Source organism: Protopterus annectens, chromosome 1.part2, assembly GCF_019279795.1.
Source record: "Protopterus annectens isolate FY-2018-M chromosome 1.part2, PAN1.0, whole genome shotgun sequence".
NCBI lineage: Eukaryota > Metazoa > Chordata > Ceratodontiformes > Protopteridae > Protopterus > Protopterus annectens.
The window spans coordinates 919,097,748-919,124,986 of NC_056727.1; the positions used below are offsets into that span (position 1 = coordinate 919,097,748).

Consider the following 27,239-nt stretch of genomic DNA (forward strand, 5'->3'; position numbering starts at 1 on the left):
GCCCGAAGCTCATAAGTATTTGTTTAAGAGTCCTAGGGCGGACCCAGAAACTGTTTCTCAGGGGCCTAAAGGTGTTAAGGCCTCTGTGGTTAAAAATCCTGTTCCCACTGATAAAGAGGCAAGGGCTTTGGATAGGTGGGGAAAGAAAGTGTATACTTCTTCCACTCTAGCCATGAGAGCGTTGAATTGTCAGTTTCACATGCTAAAATATCAAAATTATCTCCTTTCACAATTGAAATCTAAGGTGGATGCTTTGGCGGAAGGTATTGAGTGTAAAGAGTTGCTGGATTTGGTTCATGTGTCTGAGCAAGTGGGTAAGCATTCTTAGCAATGTGGTTTTGATGCTGTACAGGCCTCCTCGAGGGTGGCTGCCACTAGTTCTGTTCTTCGCAGGCATGCCTGGTTGAGGGATCAGAATTTAGCTGAGCATGTTAAGACAAGGATTTTGGATGCTCCTTTACAGTCTGATGTGTTGTTTGGTTCGCCTGTGGAAGCAGTTTTAAAGAAAATGGAGGACAAAGCTAAGTCTATGCAAACTGTTAAAGATTTTTTGCAGGTGCAGCCACCGAAGTTTAGTAGAAATTGGCCTGCTAAGGGGTGGACATATCCTGCTTATGATACCCAGTCTAGGGGTAGGTCTAGACGTGGTAGGGGCAGAGCTCAAGGTTCTTTTAGGCCTAGAACAGGAATTCACCTGCTCAGACTTCTGGTGAGGGCAGGGGTCAGTCCTTTCGTAAACAGACCCAATGACCTGCCTTTTCAGCTGCCAGTAGATTCTCGCCTGGCAGCTCCTTTGGGAGGAAGACTGTCTCTTTTCAAAGAAAATTGGGATTTAATTACTCAAGACAGATGGGTGTTGGATATCATTCACCACGGTTACAGGTTTTATTTCCATACATTGCCCCTTTCAAAGGCATGCCAGACGTTCCTCCTCCACAAAGAAAAGAGGCTCACAAGCAAATTTCTCAGTTACTCCAGATGGGGGCCATTCAGCCAGTCCCTGTATCAGAAAGGGGCCTAGGATTTTATTCTCGCCTGTTCCTAGTACCAAAGAAGGGGAACACGTGGAGACCAATTTTGGATTTATCTCTCCTCAACACTTATCTGGACATTCCCAAGTTCAAGATGTTGACGTTACAACAGCTTTTACCTCTGCTGGGCAAAGATCACTGGATGGTAACTTTAGATCTCAAGGAAGCTTACCTTCATGTGCCTATAAGGCTAAGTTGCAGGAAGTATCTGCGGTTTCGAGCTGGAAATTCTCATTATCAGTTCTCTGCATTGCCCTTTGGCTTATCTACTGCCCAGAGTATTCACAAAGGTTCTGGCTCCAGTGATAGCTTACTTCAGGCTACAAGGAATTCAAATCTATCCTTACTTGGACGACTGCCTGATTCTGGCTCAAGAAAAGGAAGACCTTCTACAGCATCTGGAATATGTTATAGCAGTGCTAAGATGCCTAGGGTATTCTGTGAACGAAATAAAGTCCAGTCTAGTACCCTCTCAAGACATGTGCTTTCTGGGTGTGAGACTGAATACAGCAGCCCAGATGGCCTTTTAACCCCGGACAAACAAAAGAGTCTATCACTTTACTTCCATCAACTATCTCATCAGTCCGTGCTGACTGCAAGGACAGTCCTTCAAGCATTAGGGTTCATGGCATCTTGTATTCTGGTGCTTCCCAATGCCAAACTGCATATGAGGAAGCTACAATGGTATCTCAAAAATGTATGGACACAGCACTGCCAGGATTTGGACACTGTCATTCAAATAATACCTTGCCTTCAATAAGAATTTTTGTGGTGGGCTCAGGAATGTCACCTAAACAAGGGACTCTCTGTGACCCGGCCAGAGGCGAGTCAGATTTTAACGACAGATGCCTCGGACATTGCTTGGGGAGCTCATCTAAATGGAAAGTGGATACAAGACAAGTGGCCTGCCAGACTACAGCATCTACATATCAACATGAAGGAGATGTTAGCAGTCCAGTTTGCATTAATGGCTTTCAAGGAGTTACTTCTTCCAGGGCAGGTGTTGATTCTAACAGACAACACAACTGTCATGTGGTACATCAACAAGCAAGGGGAACACATTCTTATCCTCTATGCAGGCAAGCAATGATTTTATGGGAGACTGCGTTAAGCTTGCAACTAACTCTTCAGGCAAGGTTTCTGCCAGGAGCACAGAACTCCTTAGCAGATGTGTTAAGCAGACAAATCATGGATCCCCACGAGTGGAAACTGGATCTTCATGTATTTCAGAATTTGACAGTGTCATGGGGAACTCCAGACATAGATCTGTTCGCTTCTCCACTAAACCACCAGCTGCCAAAGTTTTGCACAAAGGGGTTTCATCGCACAGCTTGGAAAGTGGATGCTCTGTCTTTCAGTTGGAAAAACCTTCATGTGTATGCCTTTCCACCTCTGCCTCTTCTTCCAAAGGTGCTATTAAAAGTCAGACAAGACAAGCCAAGGATGATTTTGATAGCTCCAGATTGGCCTCGACAACACTGGTACCCACTACTAAGGAGTCTGGTAAGGAAGCCTCCATGGCCTTTACCTTTGATTCCTCATCTGTTATCTCAGAAGGACGGTCATCTGCTCAATGTCAAGCTTCACTCTCTCCATCTAACAGCCTGGCATATTCTGTGTTGAAACACAGCAGGTCTCAACTTCCTCAACAAGTTTTAAATGTGATTATGGAAGCTAGAAGACCTAGTACAAGGAAGGTGTACGCAGAAAAATGGAAGAGATTTTTATTTTGGAGTACAGCAAAGAATTTGGAGGTTTCTGAGCCTAATTTGAGTGTGGCTCTTCAATATCTTACTGAGTTATTGGACAAAGGTTTGTCCTTCTCTTCCATTAAGATTCATGCTGCAGCAATTTCAGCTCACTATGATTGTGACCCACCATTGTTTTCGCATCCTTTGTTCAAGCAGTTTCTTAGAGGGGCAAAGAATATAAGACCCCACGTAGAGCTCCTACTCCTGCTTGGGATCTCAATTTTGTGTTGGAAAAACTTACTCTACAACCTTTTGAGCCTGCGGCTACTGCTGAATTGAAATACTTGTCATGGAAGACTGCTTTTCTGTTGGCTATTACTTCTGCAAGAAGGGTGTCTGAGTTGCAGGCCCTTATGGCAGTAGAGCCCTTTTTGATTTTCCATAAGGATAGGGTATCATTACGTACTAATCCTTCCTTTATGCCTAAGGTGGTTTCTAGTGTGGCTTTAAACCAAACTATTCATTTGCCTACTTTTATGCAGACCCCAAAATAAAGGGGAAAAGATTTTGCACACTTTAGATGTACACAGGCAATTGCGTTATTATTTGAGCAGGACTAAGGATTTTAGGCAGTCTCAGCAGTTGTTTGTTTCCTTTGCTTTGAGTTCGCAGGGCAAGCCTGTGTCAAAACAAACTATTTCTAGGTGGATTGGGTTTTGCATTGCATTTTGTTATTCCCATCATGGCAAGGAGATTCCAGCTGGGATTAGGCCTCATTCCACTAGGGCTACTGCCACTTCAACAGCATTTCTAAGGGGGGTGGCAACTAAGGATATTTTGGAGGCAGCTACTTGGAGTTCAGTGCATACTTTCTCTAAGCATTATCACCTTCCTATCTACTCTAAGTCTAGGGCTGGTTTTGCCACAGCTGTTTTGCAGGGCATGTTGTCAGCTCCTACTTCTTTATGATTTGCCAGCCTCCCTTACCTCTGCTTTGGGATTCTACCCAATAGTAAGGACTGCAGCAATGTGGAACGAAGAACATAGTACAGTTTTGTACCTACCATAAATGTAGATGTTCGAGGATCCACATTGCTGCAGTCCAATTTACCTCCCTCCTTCCCTCTGTGTTTAGGGGTGGTTGTGTAGGTGAGGTTATATGTTGATATTTTTGTATATATTTTTGTATATATTGTACATAATTTTGGTGCAGGTATTTTGGGCCTTGTCTTTTTCGGGTCTTCTGACATCTGGGGCAAGAAAAGACTGAGGATATGACGTCGGTCATGCGCATTAGTACCCTGACGTACTGACGTCAGTCTAATGCGCCCTGACCGACGTCAGCCATATACTCTGGTATTCGGGCCGACTGGACAGCGGACTACCCAATAGTAAGGACTGCAGCAATGTGGATCCTCGAACATCTACATTTATGGTAGGTACAAAACTGTACTTTTTGTACCTACCATAAATGTAGATGTTCGAAGATCCACATTGCTGCAGTCCAATTTACCCTCCCTCCTTCCCCTCTGTTGTTGGAGGCGGTTGTGTGGGTTGGGTGGTCAATTGGGTGTATATTGTTTATTGTATATATTGTACATATGTCTGGTGCTAGGAAGGTTGGTGGTTGGTTTGCTGTCTTTTGGTTTTTGACCTTTATTTTTAGGGTCTTCTGACATCTGGGGCAAGAAAAGACTGAGGATATGACGTCGGTCATGCGCATTTGTACCCTGACGTCCTGATGTCAGTCAAATGCGCCTTGACCGACGTCAGCCTTATACTTTGATATTCGGGCCGACCGAGGACAGCGGACTACCCAAGTGTAAGGACTGCAGCAATGTGGATCTTCGAACATCTACATTTATGGTAGGTACAAAACTGTACTTTTTTGTATTTGGAGTGCAGTTTATTTTTCAGGGTGTCTGTTCTCACCTTGTTGGGTCTTGCACTTCTAAAAGGGAGTCCTGTGCTGCCTAGTCTTTATTGCTGTTTTTTAAATTGCAAGCTTCAGAAAACAAAGTGCTCTACAGTCAAGAGGAGAGCCTAAATACAGGCAGTGTGTATAACTGAAAAAAATTGTTGCAGTCATTATTGTTTATGTTATCATATCTCTCAGCCTCTTAGGGCAAGAAGTCTGGACAAAGCCTAAAATAAACGGGGAGGGCAAAGACCCAAAAATAGGGACAGATTTTAAATATTGCTCTTATAAACTTAGAAACTTGTCAGAATCATAAGATTTGTGTTGGCGTGCATTTTCTGAAGGATATGAAGTCTGAAACTCAAATGTAAGCCATTATTTAGTTACTTCGGTCCTCGGTTATTTGCCAGGAAACCACAAATGTTATGAAGAGCAGACCAAAAAATATGAGGCAAAAATATGGACATTCTGCTAAAATCTGTACATTTGAGAGGTATGTAATACTCATATTAAAGATGGGAAAATTATCAAGTGGATTTTTTAAGGGAAGCCAAAATTAGAAAATATCCTAACACCACAAATGAAAAAGATAGCACAATAAATAGCCTGCCAGGGAAACTGGTTGTTACCTGGATGAAAAGAATGATTTTTGCTGCAGATTTTAGTAAATTGTATTGCCAGATACAAGTTTAGTATATGGTATTCCTGTGTATATGTTTTCAAAGGGAATAGCATGGAGCAGTTTTCAAGAAAGGCTGAAAAACACAGCTGAAACAGTAGAAAAGGTATGTGACACAAGAAAACAAGTGTGTGTGTCTGTAAAATACTACACATTTTCTTAGTCTGTTTCTGTCTCTGTATGGTCTGAGCTGTTGAGCACACCCACCACCAAAAATCCCATCATGAAACACATAGTTGATCACAAAAGGAAGCATAGCAAGTATCCTGTTGTGGTTTAGTAAATGCAAACTAAAATTTCCTAACACACCATAGTCACACACACACACACACACACACACACACACACACACACACACACACACACACACACACCACACCTTCCAGCACATACTACCTAACAAACAGCTTCCACACACAATCATATACACCCGCACAAACAAAACATGCATTCAGAGTTTTATATTAGGATGTTTGCCCCCCCCCCCCCCACTTCCAGCTTGGGGGCTCCACCATCACACCCCCTTGATAGATCTGTGTGTGCTTGTATATTTATATATGTAAACGTGTGTATAAATATATATATATAGTTATATATGCAGTGTGTGTGTGTGTGTGTGTGTGTGACTCCAGTCTCACAACTATGACCAAAGGCAGAAACCCAAAACTGTGCTGCAGTCAACTAAGTGCGAATTGACTGTTGCATAGTTTGACATACAGTGTTTTTTGTCGAGTAGCGACTCTTCTACTACCTGTTGACAAAATGCATGTTTGATATAATGATCCCCTTATATGGGGATCTGGTATTGTGTGAATATGTGGAAAGCTTGTTTAAGGTGTGTTGAAAGAAGTTGTGTGATGATTTAGTCACAACACAGAAAACGTGTTCCTTAGCCCTGCATTGCACAGTAATGTATCTGACCCCAACCCCCCACCCTCTTTTTTTTTTTGGAACAATGGGAACATTTTTGGTTTATTTTGTAAGAACTTATTTGTGAAAAAACAGCAAGTACAAAATACAGAAAATGCCTTTTTCCACACTTTTACCCATTTTTCAGGAGATTATAGAAAACAATGTACAAAGAAAATGTATTACATATAGTATTTGTTCAGCTTTTTTTTTTTTTTTTTTTTTTTTTTTTACAATACCTTACTGTCAGGTTTTGTTTTTAAGTTTTTAGTTTAAGTAAATGTGGATTTTATTTGGCTCTTGTTGCTTATCAAAAAAAATGAATATTTTAACAATAGCTGGTTTGGTTAAACAAACCTGCATTACCTACACAGGTAAGTCATACATTGTTATACAGTAAAAGTTTTAAAAAAATCATTTAAGAATGTTTTGACCTTTTAAAAGAAAATGTAATTTTATTAGTGAACTTCATTTACTTGTTGCCGCCAACATGCACCCACACCCCACATCAGCAAGTAATGTACTGTGAATGTGTGTACCCGCATAGGTGGTGCTGTGTGCCTAGTACATCAGTTTGTGAATTAGCTAGTTACTTATCCATTTGAACATTTTTTGCATATTTTTACTGTTCTTTGATTAGTTTGCATTTGCAACTCAAGCCACAGAGTAAGTAAATTCTGCCAGGAAGTAAATTAATTTATTTTTCAAAATGTCATTAGTTCTGTTTAAAAGTGTGGCAACCACCACAAGTATTGCATTGAAGCATACTAAGGCTACTCAGCTTGTTTTCATGGGTAATGCAGCCTTTGATTGGAATGTTAAGTACTTCTCGAAGAAGCTTAGATTTTTTTTCAATACAGTGTAGCTTTTATTGTACAAATGTGTATACAAACCACTGTTAGACATTTTCAACCTGAACAGTTTTTGTACTCTGTTCCATATTATATTTTATTTTAAAGTAGTTCATCTTTGTTAAACATGAAGGAAGTGATATTTTCTTCATCATTAAAATGCCAGCACTCTACCGGCATTACCAAATTAATATTGAGTTACAGCAGCACTCTCCACATTTAAATTGTATTTGAATTTGTTCACTAGGTAAAGCACTTATCCGAACTGTCCATATTTTTGTCCTAAGCTGGGTTACTTTGCAAAAGTTCCAAGAGAAGTATAATAGTACAGAGACTGGTGCAGTACACATTGGTACAGTTAACAGAGAAGGCATTGCTGCACACACAATTTAGCAGGAGAGCATTGTATACATAGGTTCATAAGTAAATGCTAGGCTAGCTGCCCTTATGGGCCATTTTAAGTCTAGTCATTTTCCCTTTTTGTGCTTGAAGTAACATCTCATGTGGTTATAGACTGACCTTACCCATCGCGTGGTCGATAATTATATATTATTCCTAATGTCCCTACGCATAGCGGGAGAGATTATATCCAATATAAGTATTAACATATTTATTTATGTCTATGTCTATATATACACATATACATGACTCTAGTAACCTGATGGATGACTGGGTAAGCTAACATTACATCTGCTGGATTTAGGAGGACAAGGAATGAGTAGGCAGTGGGAGAATGGGGAAGGATTATGTAATGTTTTCACTTAAAGTAGCACTACTTGTATTCAAAGTCAGGTAATGTAAAGATTAAGTGGTTTACACTTACTGAAAATGCATTGTTATATGTTAGAATAAGTAAGGATCATCTTTGTGTATGATATATGCCTTTTTATGAGGAGAAAATTAGAGAGAGAAAAAAGGTGAGCCAAACAGCTGAAGGTGATTGCATTCTGTGTGTATAAAAGGTGTTCACCATGCAGATCTCTGCAAAGTTTGTAGTATATTTAGAAAGCAGTCAGTGCAGAAAAGTATTTCCTTTTACTTTGTTTGGGAAATCCCATAAAGTTAGAGCATCACCATGTTTATGTTTTTTGGATTAACTTTTTTTTTTCATTCTTTCTGTTTAATAAAGGAAAGAGGAGGAAGAAAGGCTACGCAGGGAAGAAGAGGAACGTGAACGGTTACGACAGGAGGAAGAGAAACGTAGACAGGAGGAAGAAGAGATGAGGCGAAGAGAAGAAGAGGAAAGAAGAAGGGTAGAAGAAGAGAGATTCCGCATGGAACAACAGAAGTAAGCCTTTGAATAATGGAGTTGGAGAAAAAAAATTCAGAAGTAACATCTTTAGCAATGATAAACATATAGAGTGCAGAAAACTATTGCTGCCAACAACATAGTAGAGTGGTCTAACAATTGTAACTGACTGACTGTAAGTACCAGCTAAGAGGCAAGAGATAAACTGCCATTTTGATTATGGCTGAAGGTTGAACAGTGGAGTATAGCAGTTTTCCCCACTGGGCATGAAGTGGTGAAAGCAGACAGTTTTTATCTGTTTTTTGATTGTCATTCTTTTACTACTGGTATTGTGATCTGTCAGCTGCAGTTGAACTTGTGAAGGTTAAAGTGTATCCCAGGGATGTCCTTCAAGGATGCATCTGCAGTCCTAACATATGGGTTGTCCTGCCTCAGGCAGCCCTTCGGTCGGCCGGATTCCAAAGTCTGGGTCTGGCCTCTGCTGATGTCGCACTTCACCCGACGTCATAGCTGCTGCGAATTGGGTATAAAGGCATCAGCCGACGCCATTTTCCTCAGTCTTTCTTGCCGCGCGGTGCCCAAAGCAGAAGCTGTTCGCAAGTGCCGGTCGGTCAGATCCAGAGATTTCTACTACCGAAGACTTCTAAAAAGCTAAGTACCCCGTTGGGGACTCTTTCTTGCCTCAGCCGATGTCAGAAAAAGTAAATAATTGTTTAACTTGTGGGAAACAAATACCTCATAAGGATTTCTACTCTTACTGCCTTCCTTGCTTAGGCCCAGACCACGACGTATCAGCTTGTCTAGCCTGTGCTTCCTTCAACCGACGGACACTTAGACGTCGGTCGGAGTTTGCGGAGGAGTTTTTTGGTCCCGCTTTTGCTTACAAAATGCCGTCGGAGACTCCGACTTCGCAATTAGCTAAAAAGCGTAAGGAAAAGGACCGACACTCGTGGTCCGTGGTTTCGGCTGAAACCACGGTTAAGCCTACCGCGAGTGTCTCTGTTTTGGCTGAAACCGAGTCCTCGGTTCTTCCTTCGGCCGAAAGCATACCTCCGACAGCCGAGGCCTCACACAGCATGGCTGAATCTGCCACCGAAATTTCTCCTGCTGTAGCAGGCACCCAGGATTTATCAGATACTATTCCTTTAGACATATCTACTCCTGCACGTGGAGCTGCTAGGCCCCCTGCCTCTATGTCCATCAAGGCTTTTTCTAGGGCTAAAGCAGCTAAATCTTCGAAGGCCTTGCCTGCTAAAACCCCACACAGGCCTACTTCTAGTTCCCAAATGCTTAGCCTGGCTGAAGATCTCATTTCCTTGATCAGGGGATCCCAACCTCACCCAGACAGGGCCTCTCAACCCCCTCCAGAGAAAAGGCCTAGAGCAGAGCCCCCCGAACCAGTTTCTACTGACTACTCCTCGGATGAGTCAGAAAATTCAAATCCTCCAGAAGGCCCTTATTCTCCATATGAGGATTCTGATGCAGAAGACTCCATTCCTTCTGCCTCTCCTCCTGAGGAATTTTCTTTTGGGGAAACCTTACATGCTATGAGAGAGCATTTTCAATGGCAGGGCCAGGATTTCTCAGATTCAAGGAAAAGGCTTAGGACCTTTTTACATTTACCACAGCATAGGCCATTAGCCATTCCTCCAGTACTAACAATTGTGGATGATGCATTTAATGATGCCTGTACTGCTCCTGACTCTCTTCCCCCGGCCCCTGCCAAACCCGACAGATATTACAGGGTCCCGGACACACACTTTCACTTGTATAAGGCTCCTATTGCAGATCCTGAAACCATTTCTCAGGGCCCCAAAGCTGTAGCAGCTGCCTCTGCCAAAACCCTCCCTCTGAAAGAGAATCTAGAGCATTAGAGAGATGGGGTAAAAAAGTTTATACTTCTGCTACTCTTTCGGCTAGGGCCTTAAACTGCCAATTCCACATGATCCAGTATCAGGAATTTTTGTTAGACCAGCTAAATAAAAAACTGTCCTCTCCTGAACCAATAGACCGTAAGTCCCTTCAGGATTTGGTACATAACACTCAGCAGGTCAGTAATCATTCTTTAAAATGCGGCTATGATGCACTGGAGGCTTCCTTTAGGTCAGCCATGACTGGAACCGTGATCAGAAGGCATGCATGGTTAAAAGAGCAAACCTTACCAGACCATGTCAAGTCAAGGCTCCTAGATGCTCTCATGGAGAAACAAAGTTTGTTTGGCTCCCCTGCACAGCAAGTGCTAAAGAAGGTGGAAGAAAAAGCAAAATCTGTTCAAACAGTCAAGGATTTCATACAGGTCCAACCTCCGAGGTTTAGTAGAAATTGGCCTACGAAGACTTGGTCCTTTCCAGACACCTCCAGAGCACAGAGAGGCCGAAATAGGCGCCCAAGAGGCAGAGGTCAATCCAGAGGGGCCTACAGGGGACGTCAGTGGCAGCCTAACAACCAGAGAAGTACTGCCACAGATCCAGCTACTACCACTTCAACAGGACAGACACAATGACTTGGCTCTGATACCGCCTACCAGGGAACAATTGGAAGCACCCTTAGGTGGGAAGCTAGCCTTATTTTCCGTAAACTGGCATTACATTACAGGAGACAAATGGATTTTACAGGCAATAGACAAAGGCTACAGGTTTCACTTCCACACTCTACCAAAAAAGAGAGGAATGCCAAACCTTCCACCAAACCAAAGAACAAACGCTCTAGGACAAATCAACCACTTACTAAGAATGAGAGCTATAGAAAAGGTACCACCTATGGAACAAGGGCAAGGATTTTACTCCAGACTTTTCCTGGTACCAAGAAAAGAAAACCAATGGAGGCCTATTCTCGACCTGTCCGCTCTGAACACATATCTCATTGTTCCAAAATTCAAAATGCTGACCCTACAGCAACTTCTTCCCATGCTGGGCAAGGAGTCTTGGCTGGTGACTCTAGATCTCAAGGAGGCATACCTGCACGTCCCTATACGACCAGATTGCAGAAGATACCTCAGATTTCTTGCAGGATCAGAGCATTATCAATTCTCAGCATTGCCCTTTGGCTTATCTACTACGCCCAGAGTATTCACGAAATGCCTGGCATCAGTAATTGCTCATTGCAGGCTTCAGGGAATTCAGATTTATCCATACCTGGACGACTGCCTGATACAAGCGGACAACAAGACCAAATTAACACAAGATTTGGAAAAAGTTATACAACTACTACTAGCCCTGGGATTCACAGTCAGCATGAAAAAGTCAAGACTGTTATCATCCCAGAGGATAACATTCTTGGGTGCAGAATTGGACACTTCAAATCAGATGGCTTTTCTCACATCAGAAAAACAAAAGCAACTACCACTCTATTTCAGGGCATTGACAACACAGAACCAGCTTACAGCAAGGAAAGTCCTGCAAGCCCTGGGTTACATGGCATCCTGCATAATATTGGTTCCACATTCCAGGCTGCATATGAGGAAGTTGCAATGGTACCTAAGGAATATATGGTCTCAACACAAGCACAGCCTAAAAGTTCAGATTCCAATAATTCCATGCCTGAAGCAAGAATTCCTGTGGTGGGCTCAGGCCTGTCTGTTGAACAGAGGACTGCCCTTCCACAAACCTCACCCAAGCCAGACTATCACCACAGACGCCTCGGACCTAGGCTGGGGGGCGCACATGGTGGACAAGTGTATACAAGGCCTATGGACACAAGACCAGCTGAACCTACACATAAATCAAAAAGAGATGCTGGCAGTCAAACAGGCAATCCAGACATTCAGACCGTTTCTTCAACAGGGTCATTTGCTGATAAGGACAGACAACACCACAGTCATGTGGTATATCAACAAACAAGGAGGCACACATTCATATCCTCTATGCCGGATGGCAATGGACCTGTGGAATGTAGCCCTGAACCTCAACATTCAGCTACAGGCCATATTTGTGCCAGGAAAAGAAAATATACTAGCAGACACCTTAAGCAGAACTACCACGGATGCCCACGAATGGATGCTGCATCCAAACATCTTCAAATCCATTACAAAGAAATGGGGACTACCAGAAATAGACCTGTTCGCATCCCCACACAACCACCAATTGAGGAAATTCTGCACAAGGACACCCCACCCACTAGCTTGGAAGGTGGACTCCCTCTCTTTCAGTTGGGAAAACCTGACAGCATATGCATTCCCACCTCTTCCTTTGATGCACAAAGTGCTGCTGAAGATCAAAGAAGATCGACCAAGGATCATCCTGATAGCTCCAGACTGGCCGAGGCAGCATTGGTACCCGCTACTGAGGAGTATGGCTCGGTCACATGCATGGCCTCTTCCTCTAGTTCCTTTACTGCTAACACAGAACAACTTCAAGATCCTACATCCAAACTTGAAAACACTACAGCTGTCCGCCTGGAATATTATATAAAACAAAATAACCCAGATTTATCCCAGAGGGTTAAAGACATTATACTGGAGGCTCGCAGACCCTCCACAAGGAAAACTTACTCAGCCAAATGGAAAAGATACCTCATTTGGAGTACAGCAAAAGGAGAAAGTGTATCATTACCAAACATAGCTAACATCCTGGAATACTTAGCAGACCTTTTCCACAATGGCCTGTCTTACTCCTCCATTAAGATTCATGCATCAGCAATTTCAGCAAAATACAACATGGATCCTCCAGTCTTCTCTCATCCTCTACTCAGGCAGTTTCTGAGAGGAATTAAAAATGTAAAGCCTCCAAGGAAGCCACCTTTGCCTACATGGGATCTCAACTTTGTCCTGGAAAAGTTAACACTTCCCCCTTTCGAGCCAGCAGCAACAGCAGAGTAACAGTTCTTATCTTGGAAAACTGCTTTCCTGCTTGCAATCACTTCAGCAAGAAGGGTTTCTGAATTACAGGCATTAATGGCAGTACAGCCCTTCCTTATCTTCCACCAGGATAGAGTATCCTTGAGAACCAACCCTACTTTTATGCCGAAGGTGGTCTCCAGGGTATCATTGAACCAAGCAATGCATCTACCAACATTCTTCCCCAACCCACAGAACAGAGGGGAAAGACTACTACATACCTTGGATGTGCACAGACAGTTGCGCTACTATCTGGACAGAACCAAGAACAATACAAAAACTGACCAGCTTCTGGTAGCATATGCAACAGGAATGGAAGGAAAAGCAATTTCAAAACAGACAATCTCAAAATGGATAGGAAATTGCATTAGATTTTGTTACTCTTTTCATGGAAAGACAACTCCAGAAAACATCAGGCCTCACTCCACAAGAGCTACAGCCACTACTACAGCTTTCTTATGAGGAGTGGCTACCAAAGACATTCTAGAGGCTGCTACTTGGAGCTCTGTGCATACATTTGCCAAGCATTATAATCTACCTTTATACTCCAGATCCCGAGCAGGTTTTGCAACTGCTGTTTTGCAATGGATCTTAACTACACCATAATCATTTTAGTGCCTCCTCCCCCAGTTTGGCTATGGTATTCTACCCATATGTTAGGACTGCAGATGCATCCTTGAAGGACATAGTACAGTTTTGTACCTACCATAAATGTAGATGTCCGAGAGGTATGCATTTGCAGTCAGGATTACCCACCCTCCTTCCCCTCTGTGGTACTCCTAGGGTATTTGCCCATCTTGTAGCTAGCTGGGGGAATCTGTTATGGTGTATTTGTTGTATATATGTATATACATGTTATTTTTGTTTGCTCTCTACTGTTTGGAATCATTTGCATTTATCCAAATTTAGCCTTCCTAGAAGGCACCTGGCATCTGGGGCAAGAAACACTGAGGAAAATGGCGTTGGCTGATGCCTTTATACCCAATTCGCAGCAGCTATGACGTCGGGTGAAGTGCGACATCAGCCGAGGCCAGACCCAGACTTTGGAATCCGGCCGACCGAAGGGCTGCCTGAGGCAGGACAACCCATATGTTAGGACTGCAGATGCATATCTCTCGGACATCTACATTTATGGTAGGTACAAAACTGTACTTTATCTTGAGCTGTGGATTCCTTAATTCCCAGGCAGCTATATCTGCAGTGTCATTGCATAAATTATGCTGTTGTAGCAACAAATAAGCATAGTCTCCTCACAGAAAGAGGTTCATCGGTTTGATTCTGGACTGGGGTGCCTTTTGTGCAGAGTCTGCATATCCTCCCTGTGTTTACATGGGTTTCCTCCCATATTCCAAAGACGTGGATTGGACACCCTAAATTGGCCATAGTTGTGAGTAAGCATGTGAGTGTACTGTCTGGAAGAACACGGCAGGACTAGCCACCTTGCAGTGGCTCTAGATGATTCTCACTGTTGAAGTGACTCCCTGACCCCATGTGCAAAAATGGGAAAAGGGATTGTGGATGGATGGATGAAGATACAAATGTGATGTTCTTCGTGTTTCACTGTTGCAGTCATCACTTTTGTGTTATCTGCTTGCAGTAGCCCTCATTCGGCCTGATTAACAAAGTCTTGGGTCCTGCGTCGGTTGCTGTCCCTTCTTCCATGACGTCAGGTCGTAAGGGGTATAAAACATGCAGCCAACGCCATTACATCAGTCTTTCTTGCCATGCGGTGCCCGAAGCAGAAGCAGTTCACAAGTGCCGGTCGGCCAACTCCTGAAATTTTCATTTTCGAGTTTCAGAACCGAAGTCTTCAACTAAAGCTAAGTACCCTGTTGGGGAAACTTTTTCTTGTTTCTTACCGATGTCATTAAAAGTTAATAATTGCATTACTTGTGGAAAGCAAATACCTCATAAAGATTTTCATTCGTACTGTATTCCTTGCCTAGGCCCTGACCACAATGTACTGTGCTGTCGATTTTGTGCTTTATTAATCAGTGGACTATCCATCGTCGATATATTTTTGGCTCTAAATATTTCCGTTCTCAGTTTAATTATCCAGAAATGTCATCGGTTAGCCATCCGACTACCGGGATTCCGAAAAAATGCAAGGATAAAGACAGAGACAGGCTGCCGAGGTCCAAAACTGCCGACGACGCTTCTAAGCCAGTTGCCAGTTCGCCGGTACTCAGTGAGGTGCGTTCACAGCCCCTGATACCCACTACTTCTGATTCGCAGGCCTCTACTGAGACCCATTCGGAGTCCGGTATGCCATGAGATGCTTCATCTATGGAACCTGCGGATGTCTCTACCTTGGATGGGTCCAGAGCCACTGTGCAGGCACCAGCTTCTGAGGGTGTATTCAGGTCTACGGACTTGCATATTAAACTGACATTTCCTTCTTCTTTTAGGCCCAAATCTCAAACCATGCCTAAAAAACTGATGCCCAGGCCGCACGCTCAGACCTCTGTGCCTAAAAAACAAATGATAAGAATGGCTGAAGATCTTATAACTCTAATCAGGGGAAGCCAGCCTCTCCCCAACCTCTCCCTTCTAAGATATCTAGGACTGAAGTTGTTTATGAATCTTCTGACCAGGATTTTGATTTTTCTGATTCTTCTGATGATCTGGATTTGCCCTTATCTACTTATGAGGATTCTGATGCAGAGGAGACTGTTTCCTCTTTCCCCTCCAGAGGATTTTTCTTTTGGTAAAACCTTACATACTCTAAGGGAGCATTTCCACTGGGAAAGCCAGGATTTTTCTGATTCAGAAAAGAGGCTTAGGGATTTCTTCCTGCCTCAGCATAGGCCTTTAGCTATTCTTCCTGTACTAGACATTGTTGATGATGCTTTTTCGGAATCTAGTTTGGCCCCTGATTCTCTGCCTCCTGCTCCCAGAAAACCTGACAGATATTACAGGGTTCCTGATTCACATAATTTCCTTTTTAAAAATTCTATTGCGGATCCAGAGACCATTTCACAGGGGCCCAAGGGCATTAAGGCTTCTACTGCTACAAATCCTACCCCTTCTGATAGAGACTCCAGGGTGTTAGATAGATGGGGTAAGAAGGTTTACACTTCTGCAACCTTGGCCATTAAGGCTTTAAACTGCCAGTTTCATATGTTAAAGTGTCAACAACATGTTATTGGATTGCTTAAACAGAAAATGATGATTCCTGACTGTGCGAAAAATAAAAATTACAGGATTTAATGCATTCTGTTGAACAGGTTGGAAAACAAACTTTGCAATGTGGATTTGATTCTTTAGAGGCCTCTTGCAGGGCTGCTGTTACTGGTTCTGTGCTCAGAAGGCATGCTTGGCTTAAGGAGCAATCTTTACCTGATCATGTTAAAGCTAAATTGTTGGATGCTCCCTTAAATCAGGACCGCCTGTTTGGCAACAAGGCTGAAGAAGTTCTTAAAAAGATGGAAGATAAAGCTAAATCTATGCAGACTGTTAAAGATTTCTTACAAGTTCAGCCTCCTAGATTTAGTAGGCACTGGCCCTCTAAGAATTGGTCCTTTCCAGCCTCTTCAAGGTGTTCGCAAGCCAAACCCAGACATAGCAGAAACCCCAGGTTTCAGTCCCAGGGGACACACAAGACTAAGCAGTGGGGGGTTTCTGCACCCAAATCAGGGAGTAGTAAGACTCCCCCCCATGGAAAACAGTCTCAGTGACTTGCTTCTAAAACTTCCAAGCACTTCCCAACTGAATGCTCCTTTAGGCGGAAAGATTGGTCTGCAGGCCAAAAACTGGGAACTCATTACCCAGGACAAATGGGTTTTAAGTATAGTGTCCCAAGGATACAGATTTCACTTCCACACCTTACCAACACCAAGTGGGTGGCCAGATCTACCCCTAAATCAGTGGGCGGAGGTTCAAAATCAAGTATTCTCTATCTTAAGCGTGGGGGCTATTAATTTGGTACCAGAAGAGGAAAAGGGACAAGGGTTCTATTCGAGACTTTTCCTGGTACCCAGAAAAGGCAATACATGGCATCCTATCCTGGACCTTTCTACTCTAAATACCTTTCTGGTGATTCCAAAATTCAAGATGCTGACTCTTCACCAGCTGCTTCCTGTGCTAGGCAAAGATGCATGGTTGGCAACACTAGAAGCATACCTGCACATCCCTATCAGGGAGTCTTGCAGAAAATACCTACTCTTCAAAGCAGGCTACATGCACTGTCAGTTCTCTGCACTGCCCTTTGGCTTATCTACTGCGCCCAGGGTATTCACAAAGTGCCTAGCTCCAGTCATTGCATTCTGCAGGCAAAGAAATATTAAAATATACCCATATCTGGATGTCTAATTCAGGCAGAAAGCCAGGACATACTTTTGAATCATCTGGCCTTTGTTCAAGGGGTACCGACTTGTCTGGGGTACACCATAAATGAAAAGAAATCACACCTGGTACCCTGTCAACAAATTATATTCCTGGGAGCAAGCTTGAATACAACTTTCCAGATGGCTTTCCACATGCCAGAGAAACGGATTCATTTGACAACCTACTTCAAACAAGTGGCAACAAAAACCCAGTTATCTGCAAGACAAGTACTGCAAGCCTTGGGGTTCATGGCCTCCAGCATTCTTTTCATTCCGTATGCAAGGCTGCATATGAGGAAACTACAATGGTATCTCAAAAGCCTATGGTGTCAACATTCACAGGATCTAGAAGCAATGATTCCTATCATACCTTGCCTACGCCTAGAGTTCCTTTGGTGGGCAGAGGCCTGCCACCAAAACAGGGGACTACCATTCACACTACCCCCTGCCGCCCAAACCTTAGCAGATGCATCAGACTGCTCATGGGGGCCCACCTGGCAGGGAAGTGCATTCAGGGCAAATGGAACCCAAGTCAAGTGCACCTGCATATCAATCAAAAAGAAATGTTAGCTGTACAGAATGCTCTGACAGCCTTCAAGGACCACATTCTTCCAGGACAATTAATGATAATGACGGACAACACCACTGATATGTGATACATAAACAAGCAGGGGGGTACACATTCTTACCCCCCTCTGCAGACTAGCTATTGCATTGTGGAACACAGCCCTGAGCTGTCAAGTACATTTACAAGCTCAATTCCTGCCAGGAAAACTAAATACACTGGCAGACGAACTAAGCAGAAACCTCATGGACCCACGAGTGGAAAAGTGGAACCAAGGGTTTTCAACATGTTGACAAGCAAATAGGGGAGCCCAGATATAGACCTCTTTGCCTCCCCCCAAAACTATCAGTTGGACAAATTCTGCACAAGGACTCCCCACAAACAAGCTTGGAAAGTGGATGCTCTGTCCTTCAGCAGTTTATGCCTTTCGTCCTCTGCATCTGCTCTCCAAAGTACTACTAAAGATTAAACGAGATAAACCAAGGGCGATTTTGATTGCACAAGACTGGCCACGCCAACACTGGTACCCCCTCTTGCGCAGTGTGTCACTGTGGGCCCCATGGCACCTGTCTCAGACTCCTACTCTATTGTCTCAGCAGAAGAACCAAATTCTGCACCCTCCGCTTCAAACACTGAATCTAGCAGCCTGGCTAATTACATAATTTCTCCTCTACCATCCCTCAGTAAACCAGTGATAGATATCATTTTAGAGGCAAGGAGGCCTAGTACTAGAAAGTCTTACACTGAAAAATGGAAAAGATTCTGTGCCTGGAACCAGTCTCAAGGGATGAGCACAACAGTGCCCAATTTACCTCAGATTTTACAATACTTAACTGAGATGCTTCATAAGGGCCTATCTTTCTCCTCCGTCAAAATGCATGCCTCAGCCATCTCATCTCATTATAACACAGAACCACCCCTCTTCTCTCTCATCCAGTGCTTAAGCAGTTCCTCAGAGGGGCGAAAAATCTATGACCACCCAGGAGAGCTCCAACTCTAACCTGGGACCTCAACTTTGTATTGGAAAAGCTCACCCTTCCTCCATTCAAGCCAGCTGCCACTGCTGACTTAAAATTCCTTTCTTGGAAAACAGCTTTCCTTTTAGCAATCACTTCAGCAAGAAGGGTATCTGAATTACAGGCCCTCATGGCAGTGGAGCCGTTCATCATCTTTCATGCGGACCGGGTGTCCCTCAGGACCAATCCCTCCTTCATGCCCAAGGTGGTATCCATTGTGGTCCTTAATCAGTCCATACATTTGCCAACCTTTTTTCCTAATCCACAGAACAAAAGGGAACAGATTCTGCACTCCTTAGATGTGCACAGACAACTTAGATTCTACTTGGACAGAACTAAACCTCAAAGGAAATCTGATCAACTGCTGGTGGCATTTGCTGCAGGGGCAGAGGGGAAGGCTATTTCAAAGCAAACCATTTCCAAATGAATAGGCCATTGCATTCATTTCTGCTACAAACACCATGGAAAACCTATCCCACAGGGGATCAGACCCCACTCTACCAGGGCTGCATCTACCTCTACAGTCTTTCTCAGAGGCGTCCCTACCAGGAACAATCCTAGAAGCTGCTACCTGGAGTTCTGTACCTACTTTCACCAAGCATTACCATCTGCCATTTTTCATTAAATCCAAAGCTGGCTTTCCCACTGCAGTCTTGCAGGGCCTTTTAGCTAGTCCTAATTCAATTTAAATTCCTCCTCCCATCCTTAGCTTTGGGAATCTGCCCAAAAGTGATGACTGCAACAGTGAAAGACGAAGGACATAGTACAGTTGTGTACACTTAATAAATGTAGATGTTCAAGTGTATTCATTGTTGCAATCCTGGTTGCCCTCCCTCCAGCCCTGTTCTTTCTACTTTCCTTTGCTATCTTCAAAAGCTTTTTGGTGTATTTGCTTTTTTGTTGGAGGTATAACCTTGTATATTTATAGATTTAATTGCTTCCCATTAAGGGGGCACCTGACATCTGGGGCAAGAAAAACTGATGTAATGGCGTCGGCTGCATGTTTTATACCCGTGATGACCTGACGTCATGGAAGAAGGGACAGCAACTGATGCTGGACCCAAGACTTTGTTAATCAGGCCGACTGAGGGCTACTGCAAGCAGATAACCCAAAAGTTATGACTGCAACATTGAATACACTCGAACATCTACATTTATGGTAAGTGTACACAACTGTACTTTTTTAGCACTGGAGATGCAAGGTATTGACTGAAATTAAAGAAGAGAAGCAGCATTTGGAGTATCTCCTGGGAAACTATGATTCTAGAGTAAAACAATAAAGGATAAATGTGGTAGACAAAAACAATGTAACTGTGGTTTAAGCTGTTGGTGCATAGTCCATTCTTATTGTACGTCTCATAACTAAAATGTCAGTTCGGGAAATTCAAAAGTGTAACCTTCTTGTGAAATTCTTAGCAATAATTCCCCCATTTGGAGGTATTGTCTCTTTCCATTGGAGTCTGCTAGATGCCCAGTGCTGAGACATTGGCTACATGGCTGGCTGTCCTAAAAAAAAAAAAAAAAAAAAACCTGACTAGGACATGGCAGGTTGTCAGAGGATACCCCACAGCCCTTCTTTTCTGGAGAATCTCTCACCCCTTTTGACCTTTTTCAGAGAAGAGAATTCTCTGTAATATTTTTGACTCTAAATTAGAGGGGAAGGACCACACTTAATCCTCACAGAATCCTTGTCTATGAGTTATGATGGTCTTTTCTTTGTACTTCCCTTTGAAGGATGTTTCTGTGGGAGCGATCTTAAACTTCAGTGGAGAAATGTTAAACAAGGAGCTTCAGTGAAGTTTCATATCCAAGGAAAATATATTTAGATTTGTTGAGTTAGTGGATTTTGAAGCCATAATTGTATTTTCCAATTTTCCAAACTTTTGAGGACACCTTTGAGTTTGTATCCTGAAAGTCAGACTCCCAACTGCCTACTTCTAAAAGGGTTCAAGAGGCATACAATACCTGTACAAGAATGCTGTGGTGGATCCAACTTTTTGATAAGTAGAAGCTGCTAGGGAGGGAGTAAGCTGGCATCTGGACTCAGAATGCTCCCAAGTGATTAAGAGGATAGGTTCTTTGATCATTTGGGAAGAAGGTGTATACCTCTTCCAGTTTTCTCATTCAAGGTTGCCCATTCCCAGGGGCAAGTCATTAAATATCACAGCACCATCCTCAGGCAGATAGAAGACATGGCTCCCGAGATTGTAGATGATTCCCTAAAGGAATGGGTATGCAGACTGACTGATACAGCCTTTAAGGCAGTAAACATCATAAAAATGTTGTGATGCAAAGGATGCTTGTAGCAGAGTAACAGCAACTGGTACTGTGATTAGAAGGCGTGCCTAACTGGTGACGTTGCAGACCATACCAGAGGATGTAAATGGACAGTTATGAGATAGCCTTTTGGGTGAAGTTCTGTTGTTTTGCTCTCCTTCATGAGAGCTTTTGAAAGAATTAAGAAGGAAAAAGGGCAAAACTATGGTGTTAACAAAACAACTGTTTCACCTGCCTCTTCGAGCAAACTGAAGCAGACAAATGTAGACAAAAAATGGCTCACAAGTTTGAATAGCTCTGCAGAAGTGGCATGGGCAGATTTAGACAGCAGAGTAGGGTGAAAGACTAAAATGGCTAGTACTGGTTATGTTCCCAACCCTCTAATTTTCCTCCTTCCTCTGCCTTCCTTCCCTCTCTCACATCACCTCTTGGGAAGGCAGGCTATTTCATTTCAAGCAGAACTACTTTAATGTGAATACCAGCAGGTGGGTAAGCGAGACTGTATCAGAGGCCTATAAACTGGAATTTAAGGCAAGCCTTGATTTTATGCTGATGCCTCCAGGTGCCATTAGACTAGATCCGAATGGAACTTCAATACCTAGTCAGCTTCTCTCTTAATGTATATTAGAGAGAGTCCCTTTAGAAGAGTAAGAGAAATTATTTTATTCCTGGCTGTTCTTTATACCAAAGATACGTGACCTGTGGAAACTATTCTGAATGTATTTTTAAACAACTTTATTAACTTCTTACATAGGCATACATACAGTAACAAAACAGAAAATAAGTCATAACTTTTTATTTTCATGCATTATGCATATGTTTTCTTTTTAACAATTCCTCACAACATTACATAAGTTGCTCAGTTCATGCCTTTCCTTAAACGTCACTCTTCCTTCTGAATGTTCTTCTGCATGCATTGTTCCCACAAATTTCTATGTAGCTGGCTTCTTCCTTTTCTGAAGATCTTATCACTGTTGCAGTATTCTTTACAAGTGGCATATTTGGCCAGCATACTAAAGCCTTATCTCCTTCCAGGTGCCGTACATCAGATATATGTTCTACATCCAAGCCATAGGGTACATAAATTATGTAGTAGCATCTGTTCCCCAGAACAACGTTGCTGCCATTTGAATGTTTTTATGAATTTGGTCTACATGTCATTTGCCAAGTTGGGTCAGCTACACTGACAATATAAGTGCCCTGTTTGAGTCTTTCCCTTCCTTTTTTATGTCATCCATGAAGGGAAAATGTGAATGCGGGAAGCAGATTTCCCATAACGATAGACACAAGTGCTTTTTTTTGGAGGGGGCACTTCTCACTGTCATCCCCAGTGCGAGATTTATAAGATGTTTAATCCAAAGACTCTTGGCAGTCATCTGTTGCCCCTTTGTATTTATTTGGAGAACTGGCATTTGAAACTTTTGGCCAGGGTATCATGGCTTCTAAGTGTGCCTGCCCTGGCATTCTGCTCTCACTTAAAAAGCAGCACACTGCTGTCCACACTCCTCTGAATGTCTCCATTGGGTTGGATGAAGAACTAGAAGACTGTCCAGTACCAGTTGCAGCTACCTCTTGTGTGACCCAGTTGGAGGTCGATTTGATCATCCTCTGAGGCTGTGCCTACGTGTGCTACAGATGTGAAGGAGGAGCCATGGCTGCTTATATTGGAGAAGCCTAAGGGGATTCACAGATACTAGTTAGAGAGGAAGTCCCTGGTACTTTTATTGAATCTAGGTAGGGGTCGGAGCCTGTTAGGTTTGCTAGGACTAATGGTCCCCTGTAAAAGAAATGGAAAACCAGGCATGTGGCTACTGTAGCAAAGGATCCACATAAAGAATGTAAGGATGTCACACTGGACTTTTTTAATAGTCCTATGTCTTTAAAGCCTCCTCAAGGCTTGTTTGTACCTTCTTCTGTTCCATGGTCCTGTACTACTCCTAAATGGCATATGGAGTCTGGGTCCTGTGATGAAGTGTTAGATTCAGATTCGAGGGAAGAGTTCTTGACTGACTCTTCCCAACTCTAGTCACCTCTTGCCTTAGAGTCTGAGTAAGAGAATCCCTTTCTCCAGATTCCCCTATGGAAGACTTATCTTTTGGGGTACTATGGTAATTTTAAATGGATTGTTCCCAAATTTGTGATGTCCAAAAGTGGTACTTAGAGCACTTGCAGATAGATTCACCCCATCCTTCAGCAGTCCCCCCTATGTTGGATGCTTTGTTGGAAGCTTTCTCTTTCCAAACCTCTGATTCCCAACTCCCTGCTCCAGGGGAAGCCTGACAGGTTCTGTAGAGTACTTGAAGATCAAAAATTTTATATAAAAGCCCTTTTTCTGATCTAGCTGTGATTTCCTTAGCTACTGATAAGCTGTCTAAATTACTGTCCTCTTCTAAGCTTTTACCTTCAGGCAAGGGCTGTCATGCTGTGGACTGATATAGGAAGAAATTGTGTACTTTTGTCACTTTAGCTTTCAGGGCCATTAACTTCCAGACCCGTATGACTGGGTTTGTGTTGGCTCTTTTCTCTCAGACTGGGGGGGGGGGGTGATTCTGACTGATTTGCCTTATTATGTGGCAAAGTCTTTAAACAATTCCTTCTTGGGCACTGCTTCTCTAGTGGCTCATCATTCTATCAAGTGTATTTATGATGCTGCTGATCTAGGGCAGCTGCTGCAGGGTCTGTGATGAGAAGCTACCCCTGGTTACTCTTACAGGCTCTCCTTTAGATAACCAAAATCTCTGGCTCTGCTGCATCTGAGCTGTTTAAGACCTTTCAAGATAAAGGGAAAGATATTCTTCGTGTTTCACTGTTGCAGTCATCACACTTGGGTTAGCCTGCCAGGAGTAGCACTCGGTCTGCCTGAATACCAGAGGCTTAGTATTTCTGTGTCTGTTGCTGTCACTCCAGGACTGACATCAGGTCATCAGTGATATAAAAACAGGCAGCCGACACCATTACATCAGTCTTTCTTGCCGAGGCGCCCAAAGCAGAAGCAGTTTGCACAAGTTACGGTTGGCCGATACCTGATTTTTCATTTTCGAAATTGAAGTTGAAGTCTTCTAAAGCTAAGTACCCCATTGGGGATCTTTTTTTCTTGCTCTAACCGATGTCAGAAAAAGTAAATTGTCTCGCTCGTGGAAAGCAAATACCACACCGAGATTTCCATTCTTACTGCGTCACCTGATGTTCTTCATGTTTCACTGTTGCAGTCATTTGGGTAATCTGCTGGCAGGTTGCCCTCAGTTGGCCTGAATTCCAAAGTCTTGGGTCCTGCGTCGGTTGCTGTCTCCTCTACCGTGACGTCAGGTCGTCAGGGGTATAAAACATGCAGCCGACGCCATTTTCTTCAGTCTTTCTTGCCGCGTGGTGCCCGAAGCAGAAGCATTTTGCAAGTGCCGGTCGGCCGACTACTGAAATATTCGAGTTTGAGTTTCAGAACCGAAGTCTTCACTAAAGCTAAGTACCCCGTTGGGGAAACTTTTTTCTTGCTTTTTACCGATGTCAGAAAAAGTTAATAATTGTATTACTTGTGGGATGCAAATACTTCATAAGGATTTCCATTTATACTATATTCCTTGCCTAGGCCCTGATCACAACGTGCCTGGCTGTCGGTTTTGTGCTAGATTTAACCAACGCACTATTAAGCGTCGGTATATTTTTGCATCAAAGTATTTTGAAAATAGATTTAGCTACCCAGAAATGTCGTCAGATAGCAATCTGACTACCGGAGTACATAAAAAACGCAAAGAAAAGGACAGAGAAAGGCAGTCGAGATCCAAAACCGACAAAGCTTCTCCTAAGCCAGTCGCCAGTTCGCCGGTAATCAGTGAGGCGCTTTTGCAGCCCCTGATACCCGCTACCTTCGAGTCGCAGGCCTCTACCTGCACCCATGTGGAGTCCAGCATGCCGCAAGATACTCAAGGTATTGGACCGACGGATGTATCTCCCTCGGATGGGTGTGGAGCCGCTGAGCAGGCACTGGCTTCTGAGAGTGTGTTCAGACCTCAACATTTGTATATCAAACCAATGACAGCTGCAAAACCGAAGACAAAAGCAACTTCTAAAACTAAAAAACTGACGCATGAGCCATGTACACAGGCCTCTATGCCTAAAAAACAGATGATCAAAATGGCTGAAGATCTTATTACCTTGATCAGGGGTACCCATCCCCCCTCCTGATAAGAGGCCTAGGCAAGACACTGATTATGAATCTTCAGATCAGGTTTCTATTTCTTCTGATTCCTCTTCTGATCAGGAATTATCTATACCTCCCTATGAGGATTCTGATGTTGAGGAGTCTATTCAATCTGCATCTTCTCCTGAGGATTATTCATTTGGAGAAACCTTGCATACTTTGAGGGAGCATTTTCACTGAGAGAGTCAAGACTTCTCAGAATCAAAAAAGAGACTCGGGTATTTCCTTCTTCTCCCTCAGCACAGGCCTTTAGCCATTCCCCTGTTTTAGACATTGTGGATGATGTGTTTTCGGAGTCAAGCTTGACCCCTGACTCCTTACCTCCGGCTCCCAGTAAGCCTGACAGATATTACAGGGTCCCTGACTCACATAAATTTTTATTTAGAAACCCTGCTGCTGATCCTGAAACTATTTCACAGGGTCCAAAGGGAGTTGAGGTCTCAACAGCAAAAAATCCTACCCCCTCTGACAGAGATTCAAGGGCACTGGACAGATGGGGAAAAAAGGTTTATACATCTGCAACCTTGGCAGTCAGGGACTTAAACTGTCAATTTCATATGCTTAAGTACCAACAACATGTTATGGGATTGCTGAAACAGAAAATTATGTTGATTTCAGAATGTGCAGAAAACAAAAAATTGCAGGAATTATTGCATGCAGCTGAACAAGTTGGAAAGCATACTTTGCATTGTGGTTTTGTTTCCTTAGAGGCCTCCTGTAGGGCCGCAGTTATTGGATCTGTGATTAGGAGGCATGCCTGGTTAAAGGAACAAAAAATTTGCCTGATCATGTTAAAACTAAAGTGCTAGATGCACCTTTACAGCATGATTCTCTGATGTTCATCGTGTTACACTGCTGCAGTCATTACACTTGGGTTGTCCTGCCGTCAGGCGGTCCCACAGTCGGCCAGAGTTCCAAAGTCTTGGTCCGGCGTCAGTTGCTGTCGCTTCTTCCCTGACGTCAGTGCACCAGGGGTATAGAAGATGCATCCGACGCCATTTTCTTCAGTCTTTCTTGCCGCACAGTGCCCGAAGCAGAAGCAGTTCGCAAGTGCTGGTCGGCCAACTCCTGAGATTTTCGAAGTCGAATTTCAGATCCGAAGTCTTCAATAAAGCTAAGTACCCGTTGAAACTTTTTCTTGCCTCAGACCGATGTCAGAAAAAGTTAATAATTGTATTTCTTGTGGGAAGCAAATACCTCATAAGGACTTCCACTCTTACTGTATTCCATGCCTAGGCCCTGATCACGACGTCACTATTTGTCGGTTTTGTGCTAGATGTAACAAACGCACTATAAAAAGACATTTTGATTTTGCTTTGCACTACTTTGGCCGAAGGTTCAGTTATACTATGCCGTCGGATCAACCAACGACCTCAATACCGAAAAAACATAAAGACAAGGATAAAGACAGGCATCCGAGGTCCAAAACCGATGACAAAACCTCTTCTATGCCAGTCGCCGGTTCTCAGTGAGGTGCTTTCGCAGCCCCTGACACCCGCTACCTCAGAGCCACAGGCCACTTCCGACTCCCACATGGAGACAACTAGGCCTCCCTCCCACGTGGAGACAACTAGGCCTCTGGAAACTCAAGGTATTGGGCCTACGGAAACTAATCCCTCAGATGGGTCCGGAGCCACTGAGCAGGCATCGGCTTCTGAGGGTGTTTTCAGACCTTCACAACTTACCATTAAAACAACAG

General features: G+C 43.4%; 1 protein-coding gene across 1 annotated transcript in view; it reads left to right on the top strand.

Moving 5' to 3' along the window:
* Positions 1-27,239, top strand: part of ACBD3 (acyl-CoA binding domain containing 3) — a 764,756-nt gene that overhangs the window by 461,858 nt on the left and 275,659 nt on the right. Inside the window, exon 4 of the mRNA XM_044059649.1 lies at positions 8,209-8,367. Within this exon, the coding sequence (XP_043915584.1) occupies positions 8,209-8,367 (159 nt within the window). The remainder of the gene's footprint in view (positions 1-8,208; positions 8,368-27,239) is intronic.